A 19070-nucleotide genomic window follows, 5' to 3' on the forward strand; every position below is an offset into this window, starting at 1 on the left:
AGTGGTCAGATTTAATATCTAACTTTAGTCTAACAAAAATTCTGGAATGTGCATTCATTGCGAGGGTCAGATTTACTATTCTAACGAACACTGGAGAAAAAACATACATTGGTTAGGAGTCGAAATACGATGGCTTTTGAAAAGGCTCCAAATCAGATTTGTATTCAGCGACCGAATCGGATACAAGTCCGAACGACTAATTACGGTGGAAGGAAACTGTTTGGGCTGTCTGATTCAGTTCCGATTGGCATTCAGACAGACCGAGTTGTTTGGAGCCAAGTCGTACAGCTCTATAGACACTGTTTCTGACCAAGTGATTACGATGTCAGAATCTGACAGCCATTCCAAATTGGGTTGTCCTACGCAAAGCAGCTTCCAGAATTTGTCTTTGGGGGCCCGTAGCGGTCCCCCCTTCACCCGTAGGCCTCCGGTTGGGGCGCATTGGGGTACCCATGAGACCCCTGTTTACAACCATGCATAGTGTGGCAGGCACCATGGGGTGCCGGTCAGAGGGTGCAAAGTTTTCCCCAACCATCCCTTTTTACAATTTGTGGCCTGCTGTCTTATTCGGAACACAGGCTCTCATTAAAGTCAATGTGAGTCCGTCAGAACGATGTTCAGAAGCATTGTAATCGGTCGGTCGGACTTTACAAAACCTGATTCCGTCGGAAAGGATTCCAAAACCGATTAGGTCAGAAGAGTTTCGGAACGACAACGTAATCGGTCCTTTGATATTTTAATTTGCAGCTAACAAACATTGGCGAAAGTGCATACATGGGAGTGGAGGTGGGTCAGTTTTACTCTTTTAATTTCACGCTAATAGTGGGGAACATGCATAATTTTGGGAACGGCAGGATGAGAGTGCATTCTAACTCCAACCTAACAAAAACAGAGGAAAGGGCATATGTTGTGTGGGGGTGTCAGATTTACTATTTTAACTTCAACCAGCATGCACTTAGCAAAGTGCATGCTTTAGTGATGCAAATGCAACACACACTAATTAAATACTTATATTTAAATTTTTTCCATAGAAGAAAACATTATTTATAAATCCTAAATATAAGAACTAAAATAAAATGAGTCACATCTTAAAGATAACAAAATCTCAAATTAGAACTAAATTCTTTTTAATAAATAACATTTCAAATAAACACTTTGGGGCCCATTAGGAAGTCTGCCCGCCACCCTAGCAGTGCTCAATCAATCAATCAATCAGAGCATTTATATAGCGCACTACTCACCCGGAGGGTCTCAAGGCGCTGGGGGGAGGGGGGTCCGCTACTGCTCGAACAGCCAGGTCTTGAGCTGCTTCCTGAAGGCGAGGTGGTCTTGGGTCAGGCGGAGGTGCGTCGGAAGGGAGTTCCAAGTCTTGACGGCCAGGTAGGAGAAGGACCTTCCTCCTGTGGTGGCTCTTCGGATGCGGGGGACGGCGGCGAGGGCGTGGCTGGTCGATCGAAGGTGGCGTTTGGGAGCGTAGAAGTTGAGGCGGCTGTTGAGGTAACCTGGGCCTTGGTTGTGTAGGGCTTTGTGTGCGTGGGTGAGGAGCCGGAAGGTGATTCTCTTGTTGACCGGGAGCCAGTGCAGGTCTCTCAGGTGTCCGGAGATGTGGCTGCGGCGGGGGATGTCCAGGATGAGACGTGCTGAGGTGTTCTGGATCCGCTGGAGTCTCTTCTGGAGTTTGGCGGTGGGTCCGGCGTAGAGGGAGTTGCCGTAGTCCAGACGGCTGGTGACGAGGGCCTGGGTGACCGTCTTCCTGGTCTCGGTGGGTATCCATCGGAAGATCTTACGTAGCATGCGCAGGATGTTGAAGCATGACGAGGAGACGGCGGTGACTTGTCTGGTCATGGAGAGGGAGGAGTCCAGGATGAAGCCCAGGTTGCGTGCGTGGCCTGTTGGTTTGGGTGCGCTGCCCAGGGCGGGGGGCCACCAGGAGTCGTCCCAGGCGGAGGGTGAGGATCCCAGGATGAGGACTTCAGTCTTGTCCGAGTTCAGTTTCAGGCGGCTGTTCGACATCCATTTGGCAACGTCTGTCATCCCTTCGTGCAGGTTGGCTCTGGCGGTGGCGGGGTCGTTGGTGAGGGAGAGGATCAGCTGGGTGTCGTCGGCGTAGGAGATGATGTTGAGGTTGTGCTGGCGTGCGATGGCTGCGAGGGGGCTCATGTAGGTGTTGAACAGCGTGGGGCTGAGCGATGATCCTTGTGGTACGCCGCAGATGACTTCGGTGGCCTCTGATCTGAACGGGGGGAGGCGGACTCTCTGTGTCCTTCCGGCGAGGAAGGAGATGATCCACTCCAGTGCCTTCTCCTGGATTCCGACGTTGCTGAGGCGTTGTACTAGGGTACGGTGGCAGTGCTGGGACTGGCCGCTAGTGGTGCCGTGGTCCCGCCCCGGCGATTAGGATGCTACCGCCACCATGGCGGTTGCATCCCCCATTCCCAGCATTGTGGCGGGCGGTGCTCGCAGCAACACCCGCCACAATGCTGGGAATGCACTGTGTGCATTGTCAAGCACAAGGTGACAGGCACCGCGAGGTGCCTGCCACCATGTCCATGACAATGCCGGGGGGAACCTGTGGTAGGTACCCCGAATGCACACCCCTCATCCCCCCAATACCCTTGGGGCCAGCAACGGGCCCTCAAAAGCAGAATCCGCATGCCTATCCGTGGCGGTAACACTGCAACGGAAAGGCATGTGTTCACCCCTATACTTATATGGATGGGGGTGTCTATCAGACACCGCCACCATATTAAACCCTTTTCCGCCCGGTCGACTTGTCGACCGGGTGGAAAAGTGGCGGCCGGTCTTCCCGTCCACTGCGGTACCCCCGCCATACTAATATGGCGGGGGGTAAATGGGTGGCGGGCGACAAAGGATGTAGGGCGGATCGCCACCTCCATGCGGGCAGTGGCGATCAGCCCTACATCATAATAACCCCTTTGCGCCAACCGCCGTCAGCCGTACCACAAAACAAAATAAAATGAAAAAATACTTTTACTTAAATTATATTGTAACCGGTGCTTTAAATGGGTTAGTACCTTCCGGTACAGAGTACCGGCACTTTTAGTTATTTTGAGAGGGAGAGTACATGCTCTTCTCAAAAGTGACATAATACTTTTAAATGCAGAGTACCCACATGTACTCTGCACTTCTATTTTTTCATTTCAAGCACTGATTGTAGCCATAAGTTCAATAAAACCACTACCTACCTTTCCCCAATACAAAACACAAACCCACATTTTTTTAAAACATTTATAAAAATGTCAATAAATCAAATAAATAAATGTTTTAAATATTTGGCAGGTGACAAGCTTTTATTATGCAGTTTATTGAAATACCCCAACAAACCTCACTACAAAACCCTACCAATAAAAATGTTCTATACTATAGAAATGTACATATAAACATTAAATAGCATCATTATTACACTATTCAGTTATGAATCTAAATATTTTTTATTTAAAACGTGCTCAAGGCCCCAATAAACTCCACAACTCAAAATGAAATCTGATTAAATAATTTATAAATGTTTAAACATACAAACAAATAAGTACAAAATGAATCAGTTAACATTAATTATTAAACAATTTAAAGACACTACCCATCCATATATTTAATCTTACAGCATGAACTAAATATGTAATGAACAGTTAAAAAATATTAAACTTGTAAAAACATAAATAGCAAACAAAAAGCAACAAATTAGTCAGTCACAATGAATGTAAACATAATTTAAAATACACTACACGTCCAATACACCCAACTACCCAAAAAAGTTCTACATTACTATAATATTGTTAAAAATAATTCAAAGTATATCTCTTAATTAAATAAATGAAACAAAAATGCAATACAGCATAAAAGTAAACAGTATTATTGTAAACTGTTTAACTTTGATAGTACTGTAAAACAAATAATAACATTTTTTTGTTAGTATGTCATACCAAAATATTATTGTGGTCACAATATTTTTTAACCATGATGTTATGGTCACATAATATTTATGATTTGATATTTACTTGGAACCTCTGTGAAGAGAGAGCAGAAAAGATGCTGTGGACAACAACATTACAGGGATAGAAAAGACCATGGGTGAGTGTGGTAGAAGGAGAAAGAAAGCAGATCAAGGGGGAAGCATAACAGATGGAGAGCACAGGACTGACAAGGCGGCCAGGACATTTGGAAAACAAACTAAGACTGAGGGGAGAAATAGGGCTGAAGGGGCGTGGTGCAGAAGTCAGTGCTGTGCGGATTATGATTGCGAATTATGATGTGGATAGAAAAGCTTTTGTCGAGGTGGTAAGTTTGTCGTGCCAACACAGAAATCTTCCATTTTCCCTCCACACCCAAACCCCAGTCCCAGTTTGGAATGGCAGCATTTTTCCCTCCTTCGGCAGTACAGGATCGCTTTGTGATTCCTGTGTCCCATTGTGACTCTGTCAACTCAGTAGGCCACTTCCTTTCTGTCCTAGAAGTCATTTATCGCCAATAACTGCGATGTGTAGTAGTATTTTATGATATCAGGGATTGCTAGACCTCCATCAAATACACCCCTGTGCAATTTGCCCAAAGCTGTGTGCGGGGTCCCTCTGTTCCAGAGGAGTAAAAGTAGTTCCTGTTCTATTTTTCTGAAGTACTCATAGGAAATGTTATGCTGCATTCCCCTGAGTTGCGCAGACAAATCAGTGGAAGCTACTGAATGTTTTGCATCCCTGGGTGTCCCTTCATAACTAGGGTGGCCCCTTCTGTTTGATTTGTCTCATATCTGCACTTAAAACTGTATCCATCTAAGCACGACTCTGTTCCCTGTAATACTGTCTTAGTACCGGGTTCACCATCTGGTGTGAGACAGCAATTCATTTCTCACTCAGGGATCTCAGGGTTGTCGGTCTCCAGACCTGGTCGAGTTATGACCTGCCAGTTCTGTGTCCAAGGGAGGGATTCTGTGTTTCTTACCCCTTCCAGTTCCGACCACTCTCCATGCCTCCATCCAGTCCCATGCCTCAGCTGAGGAAGCAAAGTGCTGTGTACATCATCATGTATTTCAAGTTTTTGTCCCTTAATGCTTTCTTCACTGCCTCAAAGCTGCGATGCTGTCTCTCTACCTAGAGGGTGAACTTTCAAAATGTAGATCCCTGTGTGCTTATGAAGCCTGCAGGATCACCTCCCACTCTCTTTAGTTACACACCCTAGGTATGAACATGCATGGGGGCACCAGGGCAAAGTGGAAGGCCCAACACTCTATATGCCCTTTCTATTGATTAATATTTCGACAGTCTCTTGGAGTGTAGTATTTTTTAAGGATAAGGTCTTCCAAAAAGAGGTCAGTACTTGGTCCCTCTGCCCCTTCAGGGACCTCCACCACACAAATGTTATGGCACCTGGCACCTGGCCCCCTGATCTTCCAGATAGGCTGTGGTGATCAGATTCTGTTTGGTAAGGGTTTCAAATTATTCCTCCAGTGTTTGTTTTCTGGAATGTAGGGCACTGATTTGCATTCCAGCCACTATGACTTTCTCATCAATGTTACACCAATCAGCCAACAATAGGTTGATGTCTTTGGTGACCATCCCCCAGATGCATCAAAGTTATGTTTTGCGAGTCCTTAATAGCGAATTTTAAGGATTCGCTATTAAAGACTCGCAAAACGGGATGCATGTAGGAATCGCAATGTTATTTCTACTGATTCCTTATTTGCGATTCGCTAATTGCTAATCGCAAATCAGGAATGGCTTTCCCATTCATTCCTATGGGCCGAAAGGCCCATAGGAATGAATGGGGAGTTATTCCTTATTGCGATTCGCAATAAGCGAATCGCAAATGTGCCGCAATTTCAAGGGTGCCAGGGTGTCCAAAGGACACCCTGTTGCACCCCTGAAATGGTAATGTTCACTGGTGTTGCGCACACACATGTCCCAAGGACACACATGTCCCAAGGACATGTGTGTGTGTAATATACAACTTAGAAAGATGCACTAAAGTTCTAAGTTTTTGCTATTTTGAATTTGCGGTAAATAGCGACCCCAGATTGCGAATTCGCAATCTTGGAATGGTTCATGCATTGCAGTTAAGCAATCGCAAATTGCGATTCCTTAAATGCAATCGCAATTTGAGAACTCGCAATTATTTGCGAATTCTTAAATTGCGAGTGCATGAACCCTTGATGCATCTCAAATGCCATTTTTGCAGGCGCAAATGAACGAATTTTGCGATTCGCACCGTTTGCGCTCGCAAAAATGCTTGATGCATCTACCTGCATATCCAACTTTGGTTCTTGGGTACCACGGAGTGCCTGTACATCCAATTTGATCTAATGGAGTGGCAGTTCTGGTGCAGTGTCTGTTTCATAAGCGGTCCCGGTGGTCTTGCCTTCTCTCTCTGAACCACCTGTTGTCACCATCACAACCATGTGTCAATCGAGGTTATTAGTCTGTGGAAGTGGAGGACCTCAATTCCTTACCATTGCCCCAATATCTTAGAGGGACACTGCGCCAGGACAAGAGTCAGGGGCACTTGTACCTTGCACCGCAGGCTTGCATGAAGTCTCTTTGGCTATGTGGTTTATTAAAGTCTCAGTTCTTTCTTAAGTCGGACCATCGCAGAGAATGCCAGCAATGATACTTTACATTGCCCTGTGGCACAGCCTACCAGCCAGATTTCTCCCGGTGAGGATTCAGGCTGAGCGCCGTGGAGATCTATACCACTGTCTTGCCCCTATGTTCCAGGATATCGGGTTCCAGAGCTGAGACCTCTCAGCCGGGCCATCCCTTGGGGGAACGCAGGTGACTCACTCTCCCACTAGACTGCAAAGGGACACAGATACCTGGCACCTCACTTCTGTTTCAGGGAGGCAGGGAGACTGGCCACAGTCATGAGGCACCTCACTTCTGTTTTGGGAGAGGGAGAGACAGGCTCCACATCCCCCTTCCAGCTGACTGTACCTCACACAGCTGGTTCTGGTTTATGTCGTCTGACCGGAAGCCAGGAGAAGGCCCGCACTGTGGCGTTCATCACTCGCACAAGTAAAGCAATTCAAGGCCTCTTTATCATCTAGACCCCGCTGATCTCCAAGGCTGTAGATTGTTGAAGAAGCCACCTGAGGCAAGAGGAGGAAGGGGAAGAAAAAATTCCCTGAGGTTCTTCGTGTCGGGTGCCGCTTAGCCCGTCCAAGGCATGCATTGTTGTTGCGGTGCTACCTCGGTGGGCTCCAACGAAGCCGGTGCCAACAGGAGGGTGCCGCATCACCACCCCTGAAGGGCCTTCATCCCACAGGGGCTCCATTTACTACAACTGTCCCGAGGCTCCAGCGCTGCGGTTCTCCAGAGATGCTTGGTCGCTCAGCATCACCACCGGCAGGTGGAGCATGGTTGGTCCAGAGCCCACCAGGCATCCCAGGCGCATCACAGCCATGGCCCCCTGCGGTCTCCACCACACTGGATCTTGCTCCTTCCGCCCTCCCCCCAGCGAATGTGTGGAGTGCCTTGGTAGGGTGTGATCGATCCCAGTGCCAATCTGGATACTTCCCAGTCTCAAATCTCCATTTTACCGGGACCAGGAGTCACCCAGGCCCACCTCTGTTTTTGCCACTCATCAGCCTGGTAGTCTGAGCACAAATGTTCATTGGTGGTTGGCCACGCCCCACAAGCTTATCCTTTCTGATCGGGAATTACCACTTAATAGGTGGATAAGAGAACTATCAATGCTAACATATAAGAGGAGTAACTCTAACAGTAGTGAAAAATTAAATAGGCTGTTTGTCACTACCAGGACATGCAAAACATAAAGGTACATGCCCTAGCTTTTACGTACAAAGCACCCTGCCCATAGGGCTACATAGGAACTACCTTAGAGGTGACCTATTTGTAATAAAAGGGGAGTTTAAGACTTGGCAAGTAGTTTTAAATGCCAAGTCGCAGTGGTTGTCAACTACACACACAGGCCCTGCAATTACAGGCCTGAGACATGGTAAGCGGGCTACATAGGTGGGTGTAACAATCAGTGCTGCAGTCCCACTATTAGCATTTATTTACAGGCCCTGGGCACATGTAGTGCACTTTACTAGGGGTTTATAAGTAGATTAGATTTGCCAATTGAGTATGAGCCAATGTTACCATGTGTTAGGGAGAAAGAGGGCATGCACTTTAGCACTGGTTATTAGTGGTAAAGTGCCAAGAGTCCTAAAGCCAACAAAAATGAGGTCAGAAAAATAGGAAGAGAAAGGCAAAACGTTTAGGGTAACCCTGCAAATAGGGCAATTTCCAACACTTATTTTCAAAGCAGGGATTTTGTCCAGATATGAATTTCTGTAAGGCTTATCCAAGAGAGGGGATTGGCAATATATAGAAATAGGGGAACACATAGTCCCTTTCCCATGATCTTCTCATAAACTGTACAGATGTCTTCTCACTTAAGTACTGTCTATCCTGTTCACTGGCACCATTGCTAGACCGAGCTCGTAGCTTGGCCCTAGAAATATTGATTTATAAGTTACAGACATATAAGTCCATTGTTAATCTTGTACATATTTCACCCAGCAACCTAATAACCTCTTATGCCCATCACAATTCACTGTGAGCAATCTCTAATTTTCAATGGGTGGTGATTTTTTAACATCCTACCCTCCCCAGACCGGACCAGAATCTTACTGCCCCCACATACACTAATAGCTCCAGACAGAGAGTTGTGTTTCCATTCATATGGACTTTAGCATGGTTGACGGGGGTAAAGATAGCAAACTCTTTAAACATTTCCCTTCCTAGAAATTACCGCTTAAGCTCAATAGTTATGCTCCATACTGAAATTGTGGACGGATCGTAGTAAGGTAAGCTGATAATATTTAGACATAGGAAGTAGCCATCATATTTCCTATTAAACCTTTCAAAAGAAATGTATCCCACAGACGGAGGACAATGCTGTTGCCTTTAGCGATTAGATATGGTCCTTCCAATTCATGCTCTCATTGAGCTATATCCCTAAGTGTTTGTACTTTTGGGCTACTTCTACTTCACTTTCTTCAAGAGACTAATTATACTTTTTATAATCTTTTCCAAATACCAGAACTTTTGTTTTGTCCATATTAACTGTCAATTTCATCCTAGTACAGCATTGATGGAACACGCTCCATTTTCTTTGCAGTCCTACCTCTGTCATGTTCATTATAACCAAGTCATCAGTGTATAAGAAGCATGGGACATGAGTGCAATTCATTTTTGGGCTTAAGCTCGTGGTTCTTTTTAAGGCTGTAGGTAAATCTGCTAAGAATTTAGAAAATACCAGCGAGGCAAAAACACAGCCTTGGCAAAGACCATTCCTAATTTTTATTTTACTAGTATACTAGTAAGCGTCCCATTAGTATCTGCAATCACCCATGCCCAGTTATGCCTTTGTAGCTCTTGGAGTATTAGAAGTAAGGCTTTTGGGAATTCATGGCTAATTAAGGTTTTCCACAACAGATCACAGTATACCAGATCGAATGCAGCACAGAAGTCAACAAGGCCCCTTTGGTCTGCCGACTTTTTTGCAGAGCCATAAGCTAAAACAATGGATGAGCATTGAGTGACCCTCTTAAAAGCCTCCGCGTCTTATTTGTTTCTACCCAATCTTTCAACAGCTACAGCAACATGTTTGAAAATAATTTTACCCCTACAGCTAATAAACTTTTTGGCTAGTGTGGTGGCCTCTTTCTTATGAATGGGTCTTATTATTGCCCCCTTCCAACCTTCTGGGAAAGGGCCAGATACTAAGAGCCTTATTATGAGTGTGGGAGTGCGGGAGCGAGACCACCCCGCACCACCAAACCCATGTTTAAACCGCATGCCAGATTAGGAGTTTTCTCCTGTCTGGAGGGCAGTTCTTTGGGGTTCCAAGGACGGTGCTTATGAAATAGACAATGTAATTGGAACTTCAGAGGGAACACCTGCACAGCATGGATTGCTCCAGTCCATGCCATTCAGGTACTGGTGTGCAAGCTCACATGTTGCAACTCCCTGTGTGCATTCACTCAGCGTGAGGGACCAGGGGGGCCTTTGTTTCCTCACTGCCACACTTTTGATGACAGTCGCACTGCCTTGAAAAGTGTGGCAGTGAGGAAACTCATAATATGTTTGGTAGGATGCAGCAGCCCCGCCGAGCATATTGCGGCCTCAAGACTGCCACGCCTCTGCCAGAGATCTCTGATCCCTGGCGGTTGCGGTAGTCCTAGTGCGGCCCGACCGCCCTGGTCATAATGGGGCAGGACCTTCAGCCACACCTGATAAACTAATTAACAACATTGTCAAAACCAGATAGAGAAGGTACTGAGACAGACTGATGCTGCAATTATATTGAAATGGGAGAATATTGGGTTGAAGGTTTAGACATAGAAAGTTTGGAGATGGGGATTCTAGGAGGACAGTTGGGCATAGCAACTTTGGAAGAGCTGGGTGATGCGATGTACTGGTGGCGTTGATGAAGAAAATTGAGTGATACGTATTTTGCCTGTTTTTGACGTGGCGGCTGTCTTCTTTTCATTGGCTTTTTAGAATTTCAGGGAAAATCTGCATTTAGTGTGATGTTTGTCTTTTTTTAAATTTCATAATAAAAATCATAAATTAAAATAAATTACACTTTAAAAGAAATACTCATTAATAACACATCATAAATCAATAAATCACTTTCAAACTATATCACAGAACTAATCTAGGACAGTATAAAATGTTCTTCCTAGTATAAAAAACAGACCACAGAAAACTTGACAGACCACAACAGATCTCCATAGTAGGCAATGATTGTAAGCGAAGATGGGCAGGACGGCTTTGTGTAAAGTTCAATCGTTTTAAAAGGGGTATAATGTAGCATTTTCTCTTGTTGCTATAAAAATGTACAGAAAAGGACTATTGCATAGTACTTTGTGCAATGAAGTCCCAGGGACAGTTTGTTAGGCTTGTAGACCAATCATTCGTTTCAGGGAAACTAATCAAACGATAAAACGTATACAATCTTAGGTGGGTCAAAATAAATCTGTGCCTAGAATTTAATACAGCTTTGATGTAAGGCTGCATTTCATATGCAGTTAAAATAAGTTGTTTTTTAAAAACAGGTGACTTTGGAATTTCAGTGATCAATCTAAGGTTCTCAAGATGCCTCATACATTGATTATTCATTGCTTTTCCACTGGTTGCTTCTAAGGATTCAGGCTTCTCAAAATAATCAGGGTGCCCCAGATCGAGGAAGAAACGTTGGATGTATGTCAGCCATTAAAACGAACTTGACTTGAGGAAATCCACGATGATGGCACAGTTTAAGCCAGTGTGTTCTGATGTCCATACTTTGGACCATATTAATATGGGTTGCAACATTTTTAGATCTGTGAGAAACTAAACGCCCAGTTCAGCATGACAGACATAAATAGAGGCACTTTTATGGGTGGCAAATAAATAATTAGGAACTCATTCTATACTATTTGCAAAACTGTGCATTTAGTGTGTCCCTAGATTCCCGCCTAGTATAATGCTACGCTGAGGCATTTGGATTTCTAAATCTTTATCATCTCATTGGTCGGTTTGTGCCATCTCATTGGTGGGTTTGTGCCAATTGTCTAGAAAAGTTTTGTAAGGCCATACATGTTTTTTTAAATTGTGAATTCCTGGAGGACTAGCATGGTTCCATGAGCCTTCTTCATCAAATAGCATACCAAAATATGAAAAACTATTTGTGAAGCCTATATTAGTGCCCTTGATTTTTATATCTCAACAAATGGCAGTTCTCCTCCCACACTGCATTAAAAATGTTTTCAATTGATTGACTAACTTCCCAAGATCCTGCATATACTCAACAGAAATTTGTAGGGGAGAGCCAGGACAGGGCGATGGCCCACCTGTGGAAGATCTTTAGAGATTGTAGCTAACACAGCACCAACTATTTATATACAGTGATAAGAGAAATGGTGCCAGGACACAGACGTGCCTTACTCCTCTCTCAACAATGAAAGACTGAGTGCATTCTCCCTGGTTCTGTATCTAACCCTGGCTCTGCATCCCAAGTAAAGACTTTTAGACAACTAATAATCTGTGCTTCCACCCTCATGTCTTTCATGATTGTTGATAACTTGGCATGAATTATATAATCAAAAGCCATGGACAAAACAACAAAAGCCAAGTAAATGTTACCCTCTTCAATCTTAGTGTACATTCCAATTAGCATGCTTAAGGTTGAGGCCCTGCTCTGTTGTCCCAATCTGGGAGAAGAACCTACATTGTAGGTCTGACAGGATATCATGAGTTTTCACCCAATTTGTAGCCTATTCAAAATAATGTGATTCGTTATCTTTGCTAAAGAATCAAACCGGGAGATAGGTCTACAACAAGCAGGGTTGTGGTGGTCTCCCTTTTTGTAGATCGGGACAATTGTTGATTCTACCCGAGTGGGTAAAAAAACAAATTTACAGTATGCCCTCAGTACCAGGGTCTGGAGGGTTCCCCACAGAGCAATATTGGTTTTATACAAATCCACTGGAATAGTGTCGGGACCAGAAGCTTTGCCATCTTTACCTGCATTTATTGCTCTGATAACTTCATCCAAATTAAAAGGGGTTATAGGAGGTCTGGGGAAGGCTTTCAATATGATTATGTTCCTGCCCTTGTTCTGATATGACAGTAGGAAAGGAGCAGATACCAGAAAAGTGCTTTTTTCCAATCTTCTTCCATAATCGCAACCTCAATCCTAGGGCCTTCAGCTGCTCTCAATGGTGTAGAATTAAGTGCCTTCCCGAACACATGATTATCATTATTAGTACTTGCCTCCTGTAAAGATTCCCAAACTTTCTTCCTCAGCCACAGTTTTCGTTGTTTCACCACCAGTTTGTAATCTGTTCCACATGCCTGAACCTCGATTTTGCATCTGGGGGCTTTGTGTAGTGCATCTTTTAGCCTCTTGTGGGTATTAGTACATAGTGAATCAAACCACCCTTTTCTCTATTGTCTGTGTTTTTCTCTGGTAACAAAGAGGCTTTCTTTTACCCGCTGTGTAATCGTCAAGAAAGCCTTAACAGTAGCATTTGGTGTTATTGTTTTGTCTAGGCAAGTCTCAAAAACTTCCCGTTCAGGGCCGGACTGAGAATCAAAACCGGCCCTGGCAAAGTGCTCGGCCGGCCCCCTGGGGGTGCGACCGCACTCTTTGCCGGGGCCGGTTTTCGGACGATTTTGTTACAGGGCCGATTTTGCAGCTGCAAAAACGGACCTGTAACAAAAAACAGCCCCCAGGGCCCAAAACCAGCCCCCACCCTTGCGGCGCGCCGGGGGATTGCCCGGTGCCCGCAACGGCCAGTCCGGGCCTGTTCCCGTTGCTGTCAATTCATTATTTTAAACACTCCTCTGGAACAACCTGTGACAGTGCAGAGTATATGCATTAAGAGTTGCTAACTCAATTTCTACTGCCTGGATAGTGATTTGACTACGCTGCTGGTTAAAGAATAAAACAGGGAAAAATTGGATACTCTGGGGAAAGTGGTCCCTTAGTGAGATGGATTGCGTATTAAAATTAAATGCATGGTTAGCACATTTATTGGACATTAAAACATAATCAATAATACTGTGGGCATTTCTCCCATTAGAAGTGTAGTTAAATGGGAAGTGTGGGGAGGAGATTTAATTAGAAAATTCCAAGTAAAATTTAAATATTAATTTGTTCATCTTATCCCCAAATTGATTATGGTTAAAATATGCTTGGCCAATATTTCCCCCCATAAAATTATCAAATTCTTGCTACTGCTTGTGTCAAGTCACTCTAAGGGCCTCATTTATGAGAAGTGACGCATCGCTGCGTGAAAGCAGCGATGCGTCACTTTTCAGTGTGCCCTCCTTGCGACATGATGGATGCGTCATGTTTACTGTATGACGCATCATGTCACAAGGAGTTACAGATATGCAGTATTTCTGATGTATCTGTAGGCGCAAAAGTGATGCTTTGCTGGAGTATGTCACAAAAGAGACGCAACTCCAGAAATGTGTCCTTTCACATGGGGCAAGCCCCATGTGAAAGGGCCTGGGTCAGTCTTACGCCTGCTGTGAGTTAGGCGTAAGATATTGACGCATTTGCACCCTAGAAGTGGCGCAGTGAAATCTCATAGATTTCACTGCGTCACTTCTACAAGGCTTACTTACGTGGGAACGCCCACCCTGCATACATTATACACGAAGCAGGTATAATGTAGCGCAGGGGTTTACAAAGTGATGCATCTGCTTAAATGCGTCACTTTGTAAATAGGACGCAACAGGAGGCATGTTTTCGCCGCCGATGCATCACAAAAAGTGATGCAACAGAAGCACAAAACTGTTGCAAGGCCCTAAGTATTCATCCAGTTTTTGCAGGATGGCTATTATTTCCCGCGTTATAGCATTGTTATAAAAATGAATTACTGCTAGTCGTGCAGCACCCAGGCCTTCACATACAACTCTTTGGTAATTAGGATTATGTGACGCCATAGCTATTCTGGAAAACCTGACACTATTAGAAACGTAAGTGTTTAGCCCACCCGTTGATCTACTGTGGTTTGTAGGAACAGCTGAAGCATGAAGTGTTCTGCACCCATTTATATGTAGGGGGTCCGTGAGCCAGGTCTCTTGTAAAGAAAAAATGAAAAATCTCTATAAACTCCAACCATTTTGCATTATTTATTTTTCTTTCAGAGGTATGCCACGTTCAAAAATGTAAATCCAATAAATTCAGGGAGGGCTTCAGGAAGACTACCTATTTGGTAATTATCTGAAACAACCGGTCTAATGCTCTTAGTTAACTGCGAGGTCATTTCAGATATCGGGGTACTTGGGTCTCTCAGTAGCTGGGTGGGTTTTCCATCATCATGTCTATCCAGAAAGGTTACAGACTTTAAATCTCACTCAGAGTCCACGCAATGCTCCTCATCAAGTCAGTCTAGCCCATCCAAATTTGATAGCTCTGAAAACGATTATAAGTTGGTATATTATCATTTAAATTAGTCAGCGGTCTCAAACTAAGGGGTACCGACAGGACGACTACTGTATGCCCACAACATGTATCCCATTCCGCCCCAAAAAAAAACATTTTTGAGGGAAGGGAAGGTTACCCTGCTGAGATCGTGATGGATAATGACATACAATTCGTGTCAAAGAAAGTAGGTTATTCCTAGATTTACATGTCATTAAACAAATTAAGACCTCCCTGTAGCATCGCAGAATGAACTCATCTTGGTCGAACGGTTCAACCTCACGTTGAAGGACAAGTTGCAACTGAAAAGAGTCAACAATTTTAATTGGAAGTCAGCAGTGGACGACGTTGTGGACATGTTGTGTGCATTGTTCTACGGGTGTCTCTCCTTTTGTCTTGTTAGGGGGTAGGGTCCCCTGCTCAAAGCTCAAGCGTGAGTGGATGGGTCATACTCATACTGATGATGCTTGTCTGGTAGGTGTGGTGGATGTGAGGAAGAAAGTACAGATGGAATATGGTGGTGTTGGCATAAAATCTGATTCCAGGGATTTGAGAGTGGGGAGTTGGGTTAGAATCAAGAAGTCAGGACATGTTCTCAAGGGTGATTCCAGATTTTCTGACCTCAAACTAGTGGTCCGTGTTTCTCAAAGTTCAGTGTGCACCAGTGCTGACAAGGTGTGGGACAAAGACAAGATCTCTGTCATTCCTGGAATTAAAGTTGACCTGGTGCAGACTCATTTATGTGGGACGTTAGGGCATGAGTGTTTAAGGGGTCCATGTATAACTCGAGCAAGTAATGAGAGGCACAAACAAGTTTGGCCCAGGGATTACATTGTTGGGAGTCTCTCAACCAAACTGAGATGTGAAGCCCTCCTCTCTTCCTTTAAGTAAATTTGTGGCATCTAATGTTTTAACCATGTTTGTACGCAGTTGTGTAATGGTTAAATGCATATTTTTCATTTGTATTCTGTAAATATTTCCACTTTTGTGGATGGGAAAGGATGTGTTGGGTTGATAATTTAACATAGAAGATAGATGTTTGGAGACGGGAATTTCGGTAGGACGGTTGGACATGACGTTGGAAAAGCTGGGTGATGCGATGTACTGGTGGAATTGATGAAAACAACTGAGGAATACATATTTTATCTGTTTTCGATGAGGCGAGTGTCTTCTTTTCAGAGAATGTGCACCATGTTAATGCATGTAACATGACAGCATATTTGAACCATTGCCTGATCGATTGATTATAAATATAAATATAAATATCTTGTTTACCAAGAAGTAAGCAACAGCAAAAGAGTATTCTACACATTTCTATTGACAAAATATTAGTTGTATATGCATTCTTTCGCATAAAATTAAATTATGTAACCTTATATTTTCATTCAACATTTTAAATGCTGGCGTCTACTGAGAAAAGCATGTTCTTCTAGCATTATGTGTTTATACCTCACATCACATCAACTCATTCGACTCAATCTGATTTAATTAAACTAATCTGAGGATTTCATAATCTGACTTCCAAAAAAGAATTTCCTTTGTAACAATAGTTGCAGCCTCCCTTCAAACTAAATCAATGTTGTTCTCAAACACACACCTAACGTTTAGTACAAAACACACCCATTTCATGATTAATCTTACATCCAGTCATACAGGTTGTTCTGGATTAGTTACACAACAAAAAGTGATTTCACAATTTAACATCTTCCACATATTTCTGGGTTAATAGTTGAAATCTCCAATCAAAGGAGAAAAAAAAGAAACACATGAGCACAAAGTCAGGCACTCATACACGAGCACACAGATGCATACACACACGCATATGCACACAGGCGCACACAAACACATACGCCCTCAACTCTTTTCCTCTAATTCCCCAGTTCTGCAGAGCTCTCAGACTTGTTGTGCAACCCCATGGCATCGGGCATTGTTACCTATTGCTCAACATCCATGTCTAGTAGCATGGCTTCTATGCGATTGCTTTTTCAAACCATGTATTAAAAGGAATATACCTCACTATTCACCCACGTACCAATAGAAATATGTTTGACATCTTGTGCAGCATCTTTATTGCAAGGGAAACAGATGTTCATCTTCACCATCATGATAACATGGGCCTATTTAACAAGATAGTGAATGACCTACCCTCATGGGCCGATAAACACTGCTGCGATCAAACATCAGCGAGAAGTAGCTCAAGCTCCTCAGAGCGGCTTCCCACGGCATGTACTCTCTTTCCTTGGAGAGATACCTGGTGGTGTCCAGCGCTGACGTCGTCTCAATGTGCTTTGCTCTGAAAAGTAATTCATATACTTTATTAAATCTGAAACATTGCCTAGCAAGTTCTCAAAATGCAATCCATGTATGGCAATGTTTTGTGGTTGGCTGAAAAATGCCGTCAGGTTACAAAAATATACAGTCGCGAAGACCCCTGTTTGTCCAGGGGTCAGAATTCTGAGTTGGTGTGGTAATTACTGGGTGTATTATTTACTTTGCACTTCATTAAATTGGAGGGCGCCATGGTGGAGGGGTTGCATGAAAGAAAGCACATGGGTGTGAGAGCAGCATGGAGCACAGGTCGCGGGATGTTTTCAGGGTGTAGTACGTGCTGGAGAGATCAACATAGATCTCACAGATCAGGGGGTTACAGAAGGGAAAGCACACGAGGAGAGAGCCATCTGAAGAGTGGGAGGGCAGCATATGAGGGAAAGAGCAACATAACATGGACAAGTTGGATCAACGAAAGCCATTGAATAAAAAGCAAGCAAATAAAAGTGACAAAGGCAGCCAATGGTAAGCAATGGTCAATCAGTAATCAGGCTGTAAAGCTCTTGGTAGAAATTAGCATTGAAAAAATCTGTATCACAGGTCTTTTACTAAATATAAAATGCCTTCTGACATTGCGAAGCTGTAGTAAGTAGATAGTCAACTTTCCAATAGCGGAGTAAGCTGAGGATTCTTCATCAGAAACACAGCAGTTCCCCTCACTCTAAATCACGATGAAAGACCAGGAAGTGGGGGGAGATGGAGCATCTTCCAACATACAAATGATGTCCCGTTTGCCACCTCTGAAGAACCCTCTTAGGGGTACATTCACAAGAACGTGTGATAACACCGCAAGAATGGCACAATGCAACTTTCAACATCGCAGTCCATCGCGGTAAAATAACCCTGTGACAATGTGGTATTCACAACACGGCAGTAACATGCAAAAGTCTGCCGAAACTGCGGACAATGTCCACGATACAACCACTGCGATGGAGACAATAACACAAATCACAACACTAAAAAACCTGGGATGGGCCCAAGCACGATGTGGAAACCAGCGATAAGCAGCGCCAGACCGGCAACACACACCTGACAGGCGGGAAAAATCACAATAAAAGTAGAAAAAACACACAAACACTAACTGACCAATACCCTAGCAGCATGGAGGCTGTTGGAGCAGGCGCAGAGGATGAGCGCAACCTCCCAAGCACCCCGGGTGACCATCCCGGGACCTCGGGGACAGGGAAGGGCAAGGACAAGAAGAAGAGGAAGACGAAGTACAGTCCGCAGGAAAACAGGATCATAGTCACAGAGGTGATGCAACACCATAAACGACTGTTTGTCACCTCCAACGTGTCATTGGGCACCAACAATGGAATATGGTGGGACATAGTGGACAAGGTGAATGCTGTCGGGGAGCACAAGAGGACAATGGACGAGATCAAGAGGCGATGGAATGACATCAAGCGGTGGACCAAGTAGAAACTCTACGCCAACCCGAAGGCAGCAACGCAGACTGGAGGTGGGGGCCCAGCACCACAGCTCGAGCTGGATGACATGGAGGAGCTGGTGTCGACAGTCATCAGTGTGGAGACTGTGGCTGGAGTCGGGGGATCGGACACTGCTCGACAGGACACAACACAACTGCAACAGGGTGAGTTACCACCAGGTACTGGTGGGAGGGGAGGAGAAGAGCACAATGGCATACATGCACAATCAAGCACATCACAGTGCACATCCACAATGACTCTGGGTCCTCGCCCAGATCTGCAGACTATCACAATGTACAATCTCACCTTCACATCGCAGGGGCACCGTCAACACCTCCTTCAGAGCAGTCCCAGCCACTCTTCACTGATGACGAG

At 44.4% G+C, this 19070-nt stretch overlaps 1 protein-coding gene across 1 annotated transcript in view; it reads right to left on the reverse strand.

Annotated features, from left to right (window-relative positions):
- Positions 1 to 19070, reverse strand: part of LOC144824117 (aminopeptidase N-like) — a 532705-nt gene that overhangs the window by 150316 nt on the left and 363319 nt on the right. The window contains exon 14 of the mRNA XM_078683229.1: positions 17083 to 17230. Within this exon, the coding sequence (XP_078539355.1) occupies positions 17083 to 17230 (148 nt within the window). The remainder of the gene's footprint in view (positions 1 to 17082; positions 17231 to 19070) is intronic.

The sequence above is a fragment of the Lissotriton helveticus genome, chromosome 3_1 (genome assembly GCF_964261635.1).
Source record: "Lissotriton helveticus chromosome 3_1, aLisHel1.1, whole genome shotgun sequence".
Classification (NCBI taxonomy): Eukaryota; Metazoa; Chordata; class Amphibia; order Caudata; family Salamandridae; genus Lissotriton; species Lissotriton helveticus.